Source organism: Lynx canadensis, chromosome B1 (genome assembly GCF_007474595.2).
Source record: "Lynx canadensis isolate LIC74 chromosome B1, mLynCan4.pri.v2, whole genome shotgun sequence".
Lineage (NCBI taxonomy): Eukaryota > Metazoa > Chordata > Mammalia > Carnivora > Felidae > Lynx > Lynx canadensis.
The window spans coordinates 72,016,597-72,030,974 of NC_044306.2; the positions used below are offsets into that span (position 1 = coordinate 72,016,597).

General features: G+C 36.0%; 1 protein-coding gene across 5 annotated transcripts in view; it reads right to left on the bottom strand.

Moving 5' to 3' along the window:
* Positions 1-14,378, bottom strand: part of GUCY1B1 (guanylate cyclase 1 soluble subunit beta 1) — a 47,892-nt gene that overhangs the window by 9,557 nt on the left and 23,957 nt on the right. For 4 of the 5 annotated variants that reach the window (XM_030312858.2, XM_030312860.1, XM_030312862.1 and 1 more), the window contains 4 exons: positions 6,607-6,804; positions 2,936-3,166; positions 2,409-2,525; positions 1,293-1,426 (listed from right to left, as the gene is read on the bottom strand). In XM_030312858.2, coding sequence (XP_030168718.1) covers positions 1,293-1,426; positions 2,409-2,525; positions 2,936-3,166; positions 6,607-6,804 — 680 coding nt within the window. The remainder of the gene's footprint in view (positions 1-1,292; positions 1,427-2,408; positions 2,526-2,935; positions 3,167-6,606; positions 6,805-14,378) is intronic. The other variant, XM_030312859.1, reaches the window with a different exon arrangement.

The following is a 14,378-nucleotide window of genomic DNA, read 5'->3' on the forward strand; positions in this document are numbered from 1 at the left end:
CAACGTGAAAAGGGCAAAAGAAAAAAAAGCCACATTGATAGCAGATAAAAATATAGTTAGAACAATGAAAGTGACTAATAAAAAGATATAAAGGGTTGATATTCTCTAAGTTTGTCTCTTTTATTTTCATGATGCATATTCTCAGGAAAAAATAATCATTAGTCTTATGTAGTCGTTAATAGTGTATTAATAATATTAAAGGAAGTTATAAAGTTCAATAGATTTTTCAGAAATTTTCAGGCAGTATCTTTAAATGAAGAGTGATCATGGTGGACTTTAAATTAAATTTTTAGCCAGTAGCTCAGCAAAACATGCTGTAGTGAATGTGTTACTAAATAATGTGCATATAATGTTTCTGTCATACAAAGTTATAAATACACAAAATACCACCTAAAAAGTTCCAGTTATCTTTTTCTATTTTTCTTTTGTTTCAACGTTTTTTTTTTTTTTTATTATTTATTTTTGGGACAGAGAGAGACAGAGCATGAACGGGGGAGGGGCAGAGAGAGAGGGAGACACAGAATCGGAAACAGGCTCCAGGCTCTGAGCCATCAGCCCAGAGCCCGACGCGGGGCTCGAACTCACGGACCGCAAGATCGTGACCTGGCTGAAGTCGGACGCTTAACCGACTGCGCCACCCAGGCGTCCCTTTTTCTATTTTTCTAAGTAAATTTAGGTATGTTTTTCTTATTCTGAGTTGCCATGCATCTTTTAAAATGTTTTTTTCAAATTGGAAAAATACCATCCTACAGTTTTACTTCCTTCTGATGTTCATTACAAAAAACATAATTTACATAAATTTCAATGTAATAATATATTTTGAATAGTATATCTTGATTAGAGTAGCTAAATATTTTCAATATAGGGTAGTTATATTTTAAATCTAGAAATAATTGTAGAAAGTAATTTTTCGGTGCCAAATATACCCATGTATTTATGTCATCATATTAAATGCTTTATGGAATTTCTTTTCTACGTGGTGCCTCTTTGGAAGGTACAAAGCTAAGCATTAGCTACCAGCAGATTAGATTTTTCCATGATCTGATGGCACATACACTTGGCACATTGATTAAGACAGGACAAATTAAAAAAAAAAAAATACAGGATTTCTTCTGAGCTTGTTACAAATGTTAAATGAAATTATCCTTGTACTAGAGTGCTGTATGAACAGGGGTTGTAATACCTAATTATACTTGAAACATGTAGACATCATTAAATAAGATGCTTTTGAATTTCTCCGTTAGCTAAAAATGGGTACTTCTATCCATTATAATTGATCTAAAAATGATTACCTTGGTGAACACAGAAAAAGGATGCTATCGGCTTCAGGTAAGTAGATCATCTGCCCCTTGAGACGTAAGCAGCTGCTCTCAGTCCCAGTCAGCTCATCCTCACATTCTAATTTCTCTACATCCAACAGTCCTTCCTTGAAAAAGCAAGACACAGCTATTAAACTAGTACCTTTCTCCCTACGCAACAAGTCAGCAAAAAGAAGGACATGTATACCTCATTTCCCACCAAAGTGTCCAGGGGGAATAAGGACACCAAGTAGATCAGGAAGGGCATTTCACAGAAATACTGCCAGGTAATAAGCAAAGTGATTACCTTGCGAACACTGCAGAAAAACGAATTGACTATCTTCTTTGGACCCAAAAAGATAATAGTCTTACTATGCTTGCATATTGTTTTAAAGCTACTGTGAATCTTATTTCTGATTTTTCAGTATGGCTCCAACATATAATACTAAGTTCTATGAAAAAAAAAGAAACCAAGTGTCTCTATTCCCCATACCTGCATTCACAGAGAGGCTGGGAGTAATTCCAAATACATAAAGTATGTGTGGGTAAGACCTTTCCAAGGGCTTCAGGAAGGACAAAATATATATTCTAGGACACGTTTGCTGTATCACTCCCAAGAACAGAAACTATGAGATCTGGGTATTCCTTAAACATTCAACCAAAAGAATATTTTATCGCTTTTAAATTCCCACAAAAATGGCACCAAGAATAATAGACAATTTAAGGAAGAATTAAATCAGTGGCTTTGGGTGAAGTTAAAAAAGTGTATTTCTTTTTTATCAGTTCTTCTGATGTCTAAAATAGTACATCGTAGCTGTACAGGGAGTAAAAGATATTTGTTTTATTATGTGAAATTGCACTGTCCCAACAATACAGTCAGTTAATTTTACTTTTGTTAATTTTGATCAGTTAGTAAGAGTTCCAGTGCTGCTCAGGCAAACCAAAAATCAATAATATTGCCTTTGAAACAGGACTCCCTCTGAGGTTTGGTTTGAATTTTTCTATACCTTCTCCATATAATAGAATAGTATAGTAGGTAACTTTCCATCAGGGACACTTCTAAGATATAACATCCCTTACTCACATTGAAAGAAATAATATTTTGATTACCTTGCTTCTCAATACAAAAACTGTATTGATGTGCGAAAGGATCCCATGGAAACTAATGTCAATATGAGGACGAACCAGAGAGAAGACAGACAACAGACTGCAGTTCCCAGGTTGGAGCTACAATGTGGATAAAAAGAAAGGATCATGTGATCAGTAGAAATAATTCTTATGATTTGAGATTAGATTAAGCCAGCTCAGTAAGACTTTAAAGTAGAAAATCATAATCATTTGGTAGGGGAGTTGCTTATGACTAAAAAGTTACCCATTTTCTCATTAAAACAATAGTATCCCCGTGTAATTTTCCCATTGTCCCTGTGAGTGATTAAAACAGAAAAAGAATAAATAGCTGTCCTAGGGAAAGTTGCAGTATGCTCAAATACACTTAGCTCAGTTTAAAAAACTTACGTGATATATGATGTACTGCACATTACATGATATATAATCAATGTATTAAGTGAATAAATGGCCACATATAACAACTCTAGAGCCTTTGCCTCAGACCTCAAGGAAGTGTGATGTCATTTCACCTGGGGAAGCACTCTGTATATGGCATTGCCACACTGAGTAACCACCAGGTCCCGGTCAAATATTATGTGGAAAGGAAAAGCTTTGCAGAAGGTATACGGGCTGATGCGTGATTCCTGGGTACCGTTTTCTTCAAATCTATCAAGATCTTCATAAAAATCTTCTTCTTTTGACTCTTTTTCCTCAATTAAAAATTGAGTATGATCACATTCTTCATTTCTTTGCTGAATAACCTGGATTTTTCAGAGGGGGAGATGAGTTAATTGCCTGCATTTCAGTTTACTTACAATCCTAAATGCCTAAGAAACTGGTTATGAGAATTGCATTTAGAGAGTTAATTTTAAAATATGCATAAATGCAAATACTATGCATGTCTTAAATAGGAAACTATTTCTGGACATTGACTTATGCAATTTGAAGACTGAAAAATTACTTACAATAAAATTGCAAATCTGGTATGAATCCTTCAGCAGCCCAGATGGCTTCTTTGATAGAATTGGGAGAAAATCACCCCCTTGTCCTGGTAGGCTCAGCCCGCTCAGCCAGGTACAATTGTACAGTGAATACCCCACAAACCATACAAAGTGGTTTTATTTAATATGATAAAAAATGATATGTGCAAACAGAAGGAAATGAAATAATACAGCTACATATTTAAAAATACATGCAATGTCACTTTTTATCCGTCAAATAGCAATTATACAACATACCAAATTGGGTAAGATACAGAAAAAGAGTTATCTCGAATACCACAAGTGGGAAGGGATCTTGATTAAATTTTCTGAAGGGTAGACTGATAATATACAAGTAATCCCTAAAAAGTTGTGCATTCTTCAATCTAATTACAAGTCTAGGAACTCATTCTAGGGAAGCAATCATAATAGTGAGTAAAGCTCTATAATTTACAGAAATAGTGACATTTCTGAAATATTACGCATAGGCAAATACATTATTAAGGTATAGAAAAGATGTTTATTCTTTTGAGTTTAAGAAACCAGAAACAACACATCCTCTTCCAAAAGGAAAAACTGTATCTCAACTGTGGCCAGATCCAAATGGGAAGTAGTGGGCACAACAGTTCTTCAGTTATAGCTCAATGAAGGCAGAATGTTGCTCTTTTTGGCTTTTTTTGCTCATGTATTCCCAGCAGCACACTCTGAGACTTAAGAACAAATCACAATTAACGTGACGCCCTTGTACATATTCTTTCAAATCGTTTCATAATGAAATTAGGATATTACTCCCGGGAGTCACACTCACCTACTACACTGGCTAAATATTAGTATTTTTATCGATGATTTAAACAGTCTGCTTCACTAAGGTTGTTTTCTCTAAAGTTTCATGAACAAAATAAGAGTCAGTCTTCAAAATCAAGCCCAGTTTTGATGGTCTGCTCTGGTTCCATTTTAGCTAAAGGAACTGAATTATATGCAACCTAAATTTACTAATTAATTCCTCAATCTTGTTCCTTTGCTTTCATTAAATTGTCAAAATGAACTGCTTTTTTCAAAAAAAATGTTTTTAATGTTTATTTATTTTTGAGAGAGAGAGAGAGAGAGAGAGAGCGAGCAGGGGACGGGCAGAGAGAGACAGAGACACATAATCCGAAGCAGGCTCCAGGCTCTGAGCTGTCAGCACGGAGTCCTACGTGGGGCTCGAACTCACGAACCACTAGATCATGACCTGAACCAAAGTCAGACACTTAACCAACTAAGCCACCCAGGTGCCCCTAAATGAACTGCTTTCTGGTCATATTTTTAAGCTCTTGTTGGCATATCACTTCTTGACACGGTATAATATTCCTTAAGTAGTTAAATTATCTGGTAACCCTGGACTCGTTAAGCTTACGGATTCAACATAAGAATACTTCAGGAAATTAAAGGTGTCTTTGACAAAAATTAAATATACCAAATATAACTAAAACTGAAAATATTCCAGAAGGTCTGTGTGGGAGCACTTAAATACATGAAGGTCACAAGGCAACAAAATATTGTATAAAGGAAACCATGCAACTAAGTAAAATCTTGAATTTTATATAGAGTGTGCTCACGGCTGCCAATCTCCCATGCCAAGTACACTGATAACCATAGCAACTGCAATCTCCAAGTGCGCCCTGATTTGTGTTTTTTTCCTGAAGTTTCTACGTACTTGTCTTTTGCTCAACCTGCCTAAATAAAAACCAAACACAAGAGTAGACACAGTATGCTAAAAGCCCCTGACAAAGGCTCACTAGGCATAAGTGTAGCATTAGTTTGGGGTCAGGATCAAAAATAAGAAATGAAAGGCATAGAATATTTTGGCTAAATTCCAGTGAGATTCCTAGCCATGGATACATGTTGATTCTCTACCCACGGTTTTAATTTTTTAAATGTCTCTGGATTTGATAATGTCAAGTTACACAGAGTCCTACTTTCTAGTTGTAGAAAAACTAAGGATGCACCTGGGACTCACCCACAAGTGTCACACCAAGAATTGACATCAACTCTTGAAAGAAAGAAAACCACCGAATCTAACATGGCATTACTAGATTAAATATATGGGACACTTTTCCAATATAAACAATTTAAAGATGACAATTTTTATTTTGTATAATATTGTACTTAAAGTTTGGGCTTCCTGTATGTGCTAGAACATAACTCTGGCATCTAAGAAATAGCCATAAAGAAAAAAAGTTGAAATAGGATATCTCTCTCCCTAATTCTCTCGAACTTTGAGCAACTAAAAAATGGCTCGTAAGGCTAAACATTCTGGGCACACACAGAGCAGGTGACTGGGAGAGATTGCAGGGTCAAAAAGAGAGAAAAACAATGGTTTTCTTTTTTTTTTTTTTTTTTTCAACGTTTATTTATTTATTTTTGGGACAGAGAGAGACAGAGCATGAACGGGGGAGGGGCAGAGAGAGAGGGAGACACAGAATCGGAAACAGGCTCCAGGCTCTGAGCCATCAGCCCAGAGCCTGACGCGGGGCTCGAACTCACGGACCGCGAGATCGTGACCTGGCTGAAGTCAGACGCTTAACCGACTGCGCCACCCAGGCGCCCCAACAATGGTTTTCTTTATTACACAGCTGATGTAGCACTACCCTGATATTTTCACTCAAAACTTAGAGCACGTATTATCAATAGCAACAAATTTTTTAAATATTAAGACCTGACTTCTTTCACCAAGTAATCCAATTTTTTCTAAAAGAACAAAATTTTTAGATCACAAAATGAAAGATCCCAACTATTATTTCAGGAACAGATAAAAAAAAAAATCTACAAAGAGACAATGATCAGTAAAACAATATCTAATATTATATATGTATATCTTATATATCTTAGAATTTGACTATCCATATTTTGGGTTTTCTGTATTCTGAAGGCTGCAGCTTGACCAGTCACTTTTCCTTCTGCTACCCAGCTGATGCATACAGGAAATGCAAGCTAGGTTTCACATTGCCTTAAGCAATGTATAATTGGAGAGAGATTTCTGCTGCCATAGGGAAAAAATATCCTGTATAATGATTTCCAAGGCCAAATATAGAATATTGCTGGTGTAGCACTGTTATGGCTCATAAATATGCCTCTGGTGAGGTCCACTAGAAGTGACAGCTACAGGTAAATTCACAGTGTCATGTTTAATATTCTGTATGTCAGATGTGTTCAGAAGAGCCTCCATTACTGACCATTACCTTCATGTCTATTTCAGTGCCATGTATTTGTTGAGCTACTGTTTTGATGATTCCGATGACAATATCCTGAAGTCCTTCTCTCTCTGAGTAGTAGTGCAGAATGAGTCCTTTGCCCTTTTCTGCATCAGTGCACCTAAAGGAAGGCGCACGCATACCTGGGTAGATAGTAGCGAGGTGGTCATGCAGAGCATCAAGATTCTGTAATAAAGAGGAAGTGAGGTGAATAAATGATGCTTCCACAATGGCAGCTGACTTTGAGAAAGCAAGATAAGGAAACAAGGCTCAAATCTGACGTTAGTTGGTGGATTGACTGAATAAACATTCATATAACACAGCCTTCCCTTGTGCATGGAGACAACTACAAGGCAAGAACCACACGTGGAGAGAACTTAAGGCTAAAGTAGTAGAATTAATAAAAACATCTGAGACTATTATCAGTTAATACATTTTAAAAAAGGATAAATAAACAAGTGGGATGCAAAAAGAATGGGCTAAAGCAAAGATATACGTATTTATAGGAGTTTGGGGAAGTTGTATATGCATGTTATGATAAACAATACGGATGCCAAAAGTGACCCCATGTTACCCTCTGTTTACATTACAAACCTAAAAATCATTCATTCAAAAAACTATATCAGAGTGATAAGCATATGAAAATATAAGCATACTACTTTGTGAAGTAATATTTTAGAATTAACATTTTCTAAATTAAAGTGGCAGAACTTCTTCATATTCATTAGTAGCCTCCAATCAAGATACAGCTTCATAGCTGACCTGTGAAATGATTATCTTTTGGACCTGAATCTTGGAAAACTAAAACAAATAAATTTAGCAGTAAGTATTTTCTGTTCTTGCAGCTTTGCCATTAATAGACCATGCCAAACTAGCATGCATGCATTACTCACTAATACACAAAACTTGTTTGCATAAACATCACCAGGAGAAATGGTGCAAACAATACGTTTTCCTTAGTCCAACATGGTTTTTCAAATAACAGTTGATAATGTGTGTGTGTGTGTGTGTGTGTGTGTGTGTGTGTTACACATATATGGTAGGATACCCACAACATAGCATGGTAAAAGAATTAAGAACAAGGTAGCTTTAGAAGTTAGACTTTGATTTAAAACATGACATTGCCCTCAGCCCCATAACAGCATGGAACTGAATTGTCAACACCTAAATGAGAAAGGAAACAATTATCCCCTAGAGACTACATAAAGGGAAGTAGCCTTGCTGGCACCTTCATTAGAGTCTAGTGAAACTTTAATGGACCTTGACCTCTAAAAATATAGTATAATAAATTTGTGTTGTTTTAGACATTTATATCTGTGGTAATTTGTTACGATAGCAATAAAAACTAATACACCAAGCAAATACTAATCCATCAATAACTGATGATTATCACTAAAAACAAATGGGTAAAATAAAATAGTTTCAGAATGCCATGAGCATAAAAGAATGCATCAAAAAGGTGCTGGAGATAGGCCAAAATTGAACTATAGTTCCAGTTCCAAATGTCTCAAAGAAGTCAATTAGGGAAACAAAAGTATCTAGTAAGATATTAGGAGGTGAATACAAGGTAGCTCGACGGGTACCCAAATTTGAGAAATATTCCACCAAGGCACCAATGGCACTGTGGTTTAATTTTCTCTCCTCTCCTTTCAATGATTCATCCATTCTATAAAGTTATTTCATGTGCATTATATATTATGAACCGTATGTGGTACAGGCTGGTGGCAGGGTAGAGGTTAAGATACAAATCTTCGTGACATAAATCTTGACTTTAAGCAGTTCATGGCTCATATCATAAAAGAAATGTACACAGTGGCTTTTGACGCATATATATGAGAGCCAATAACTCAGACTTACACTCTTTTTGAAGAAAAGCCCTCAACTAGGTCGTGAAAGATTGACATTCTGATTCAGATAAATGTTTCAACAGTCTTCTTGATTGGGTGAATCTGGTTTATTTTTTAACTGTCTTCATGCCAAGTGATTTTTGTTTTCTTTCTAAAAATTACACCGGTTATAATCAACTCAGGCCAGCTCTTGACAAAAATTTCAGTTCGTCCTGTTTGCCTCTAGAGGTTGCTATTGCCATATAAAAGGAAATGAATATGGCAAACCCTGAGTATTGAACAGTTCATGTAAACGACAAGCCGCTGAAGGCCTAAAACCGTTTTATTTGGTTGAGTAGTACGAGGTTCTTCCTATAGTTTTCCTCATGAAAATTCTTCCCGAAAAGGGAAGGCACAAAGACTGTCTGACATAAAGATCCCTTCTACTACTATTGGTGTTGCAAAAAATGTGACAGAAAATCTGGTGAGAAGAAAAATCACCCGAAAAAGCTTGATACTTATTTCCATTTCTCTCAAAGTAAAAATTGAGCTATTTGCTGTGTTTATAGGAAACATCCTAACGTAATCAGCCCTAACGTACGATGCTATGGCTGATTTCAAAGAAAAAAAGTGGAGTCCAACAAGAACTTGAAAATATGTATCTTAATTTTTTTCAAACTGTCCTCTACAAAATGTTTAAATATATCATAAAGCAAGGCCAATATCATTTCCATACTCACCTATTTTCATCTTGTGTCATATTGTGCCATTAGCACATTTCTATATGCAGCTAAACAGATGACATGAGGCAGTAACAACTGGCACCATTACTGTTAAGCAGCACCATTGATGCTAACGAAGGTCAGAGATCAGCCAAGATAGCCCAAGACCGCTTTCCCATGAGTCACAGAAAGACAGGCACTGCACCTTAAATGTGGGCCCATTTTCAGGTGCCTGGGTGGGTAGCTCAGTCGTTTAAGCTTCTGACTTTGTCTCAGGTCATGATCACGGTTCATGAATTCATGCCCCCCACTGGGCTCTGTGCTGACAGCCCGGAGCCTAGAGCCTGCTTCAGATTCTGTGTCTCCCTCTCTCTCTGCCCCTCCCCTGCTCACACCCTGTCTCTCTCTATTTTTCTCTCTCAAAAATAAATAAATGTTAATTTTTTTTAATGTGGACCCATTCTAATTTAAATAAAAATACTTATAATACTAAGGTATTAGAATTGGTAATAAAATCGTGTTTAAATTTGTCACTCCAAAGCAAGAGGGACACTAAAACACATCAAGTCAGAATGTTCATCTTTGAAGTTTTTGTGGTAACCAGCTCTCCAGAGATTTGCTGTTTTATTGAATTTGTTATTAATTAAATGGACAAGTAAAGTGCTTTCCCGGAGCATAAAAAATTTAACACCACTTAATGTAATATTGATTTTCTTTAGATTGTATCTAACATAAAAAATACTCTTGAGATTTCTTTAGTTACAGCTTTCCTTACTTGGGTTTATTCTCTCAAAATTAAAGTGACGACCACAGCCTGTTATATTAGAAATAGAATTCATGTTTAAAAATTAAATTGATTTCATTTGAGTATATTTATATTGCTAAAAATGTGCCTTATTTGTAGTTAGATTGTACTTATTTGCAGCAACCTCAAAGGCCACAAAAAACATTCTCAAAAAAGCCAAGGGAAAACCATGCCCACTTTGTCTAATATTATCTATATAAAGCTAATTATTCATCCACATGGCTGTAGCAATGTATTCTAGAGAACAAGAGTTTCATATTAAAACTGGTATCCTATTTTATTTCTAAATGTACCCATGGGAGTAGGATTACAAAAAAAGACCTGAATGACCAATTACAAAGAAGTATATACATAAAAGAGACATAAAAAATATATATAGATACACATATTTCAGCACAGTGGATTCCCAGGAAACAATAAAGCAAACCTCAAATATGCTTTGACTTCGTTCTTCTTAGCTTTACAATGTTAGAAAACAAAAAAGGGATAGGGAGCTTGTCCATTCATCTATTTTCCCTCAAGAGGCCAAAAAGGTTGGTCAGGTTTTCTGAATTCACTTCCTAATGTTCTGATATCATTTTACTGCTTTTTCTACAAGCAAAATGAATATACTTTTTCTACTCAGGAATTCTGCTATCCATAAGTCCAATCCATCATGTCACCTAGCATTTATTATTTACAGAAGAAAAATTAGTGCTCTCATCCTGGAAAACTGTGCTGGAGTTCTGGATTCACTACAATCCACAGATTTAGGAAACAAATGAGTATTTATTATTCCTTTGAGAAATACTTTGAAGTTCCATATTTTCAAAGATCTTGGAATGGTTCAAAATAAATGCAAGTTGTCTCTATAATATGCACAGTAAAAATAACTTCATACATAATTACAGAGACAAAGTTTCCAGGAATTAACTACCTCATTTCCCGCCTTCCTTGGCATCTAATGAAAAATCTCTAAATGATCCACATAAGTGGGTGGAGTAAGTCCTTTCCTTGAAAGTTTTAAGAGAGATTTTTCAGTCTCCAAGTAGCCTCTTCCTAGAGAAGGGGGAAAAGGGAGTTGCCTGTGTTATTTGAGAACATTACTGAAGTGTAGAATGGGAAGAAATCTTAAAAAGCAGTCATTTCAAACCTCTCTTCTTTTAAGGAAGGAAAATGAGATAAAGTATCTCCATTGATTTTGCTTCTTACACTTCTGAGAAACACGACCAACACCATTTGTTACAAACAGCCTGCAATTTGCAACAAATTTTGTCGAGTTTGATAAGGAATAAGTCATTTTAGAATTTGAACATAAAAAAATTCAAACAAGCAGGCTCTGAATAAAGTGGAAAACTCAACCCCGTATAATGGGAAGAACCAAGGTTGGGGTGTGAACAGCATGAGATCAGAACAAGTAAAAAGTTAACACTTTTAATGATATTCTTCCTGCCTCTTGGTGCTACTTCCTGCGATGTAGCCTTCCAACTGGAAAGACACAGAATCTTTTTAAAAAGAAATAACGTAAGGGTCTATTTAAAAAGAAATTAGGGGTGCCTGGGTGGCTCAGTCGGTTAAACGCCTGACTTCGGTTCAGGTCATGATCTCACAGTTTGTGGGTTCAAGCCCCGTGTCAGGCTCTCTGCTGTCAATGCAAAGCCTGCTTCAGGTCCTCGGTCTCCCTCACTCTACTCCTCCTCCAACCTCTCTCTGTCTCTCAAAAATAAACATTAAAAATTTTTTTTTAATTGTTATCAGAGTCACTAAAATTATTTCACTGGTAATATTTTTAAAACTACATATAATTATCACTACCATCCTCTCAAGAGAAATATTTCAATTAAAGAAAAAAAGACAAATAGTCATAAAATTACCTGCCTAAATTGTTCACTTATTCTACTGCTTTTAAATTCATGTTTAAAAAAAAAATGCTGGTTATTTTGTGAAGAAATATACCAATTACTCAAAGAGAAAAAATATCTTACAATTCTAAAATACTCATCTTCCCTTACTTGTCAATTTTAAAATTATAGTTTAAAGAAATTGGCATTTTAGATGTTGAGAAAAAGCTCCTTTTGAAATTCAAAAGTTAAAAATAAAATGAATGGTGCATTTTTGTCTAAGAAATATTGTAAATAATTTAGGGAAGTATTAGAATTTCACAGCTGTTCAGGAAAATCCTCAGATTTCCCAAAATAGCATTTTGCACAAACATTGAAGAATTTTAGATCTGTCATCAATCCCAGATTGCTCCTGGTGGGCTGGCCAAAGCACAGCGTTGTGCTTTAAAAGCCAAAACCTTGAGCCAACATGAATTTGAGGAAAATCCCATCGCAGCCTGAACAGAGGTGCTTGTAGAGGAACATTCACATATATGAACTGAATGAATGAGTGAAACTGCCAGCATACCAAAATTAGGGAAGGAACCGGTGTTTCCAGAAGACAATAACAGAATATGTGTTTGATATTCAACTGAGATTCCGATGCCTATTTAAGCAAGCTCACAATTTCAATCGTGGCTAACCTCTAAGACGGCAAATTGCTCACTTATTAACTTATTAATTTTTCAATAATCAACCCTGGCAGCTTTCCATGCTCATTGCAATTTCATTTTACCTCTGTAAACTTATTAGGGAGGTAAAGAATATATAATGTATGTAATCATAATGTAACACCACTGAGAATGAATTGGTAGCCGTGCTATAGATTGACTTGGGTTTCATTCCCCAAGGCTATCTATATATTATCCTTATCAAACATGGCCTATTCAAAGCTCTTATCTCATCCATTAATATGTATATAAGTGTACATATATGTAGTAATGAAAATAAAAAGTAATTTTTTTTATGTAGACATAAAAAATAAAGAGGCAAACAATATGCAGAGTGCTGTCCCAATTATGCATTCCTGCATGTCAAAGCACCCCAAACTGATTGGCTTGAAACAATAATATATCTCTCACGGTTCTGCCAATTTTCTGGACTCAGGAAGTCCTTGGGTTGGAGTCAGATGAAGCTGGCGATGGTGTCATCATAATACTCTACCAGGCTGTTTTCCCAGGATAGATCACTCAAAAGACTGACAGTGGTTGTTGGCCCTTCGCTGGAAGTTCAGCTCGCGCTGCTGACAACCTACACGTGACCTCTCCATGTAGCTTGGGCTTCTCATTTCATGCTGCTGGGGTCCTGGAGGGAGCATCCTAAGAGCAACTATTCCAAGACACTCAGGTGCAAACTTAAAGACTTCTTATGAACAAGCTTAGGAAGTATCAAAATACTGCCATGTTCTATTGGTCAAATAATCACTAAAGCCAACCCAGATTCAAGGTAAGGCAAATTCCACCTCTTGATGGGAGTGACAAAATCATATTGCACAGGAGCATGTGACATAGATATTAATGCAGTGATTTTTGGAAAAATACGATCTACAATAATGCAAACAGGACACTGGAAGTAAGATGAGCATAAATTGAGTGGAAATGCTGTCAAACTGGACATTCCTTACTAGCTATTTTTTTCTTTTTTCTTTTTTTTTTTTTTAATGAAGCTTTCAAATCCTACATATTTCCGGTGGTATTTTAATCAATACAGTAGAGGCTTCAAATAGAAATTTACTACAGTAGCAGCATGAAACTACATGTTTTATTCTTAATTTAAGAATAAGAAAATGGCAGAATAGAAGAAAAACTTGCTGATATAAGGTCTTATTTTTAGGACAACATATTCAAATAACATGTATACAATTCAAAATTAAAAATGTCTTCCTGTTTTCGTTCATCTCTTTTTGATAAATCATGTTTCTTTCCATTTACTAAATCACCTAAAGGATAATAATACATTCCAAAGTTTATCTACTTTTATCACTAGTCCACAAATCGATGGTTTCACAGGAGATTTAAAGAAAAACAATTCCAAACTATGTAATGTTTAGAAGTGTAATGTTTCTAAAAAGTTTCTTCTGAAAATGTTTCCTCAGTTGGGGAATCTGGGTGGCTCAGTTGGTTAAGCTTCTAACTCTTGATTTTGGTTCAGGTCATGGTTTCACAGTTGTAGGATTGAACCGCGCTTCAAGCCTCCTGTGGGGCTCTGCACTGACAGCAAGGTGCCTGCTTGGGATTCTCTCACTCCCTCTCTCCTCTGCTCCCCCACCCCCCACCTTACACACTGGTGTTCTCTCTCCTCTCTCTCTCTCTCTCTCTCAAAAAAGAAATAATCATTTAAAAATAAATGAAAAACATAAATAAATAAATATTCCCTATACTTAGCCATTTAGTAGTTTTAGATGTTTTTTGTTAAGTCTTGAGGTAGATTAAAAATAAGCATGGTGTGGGGCGCCTGGGTGGCGCAGTCGGTTAAGCGTCCGACTTCAGCCAGGTCACGATCTCGCGGTCCGTGATTTCGAGCCCCGCGTCAGGCTCTGGGCTGATGG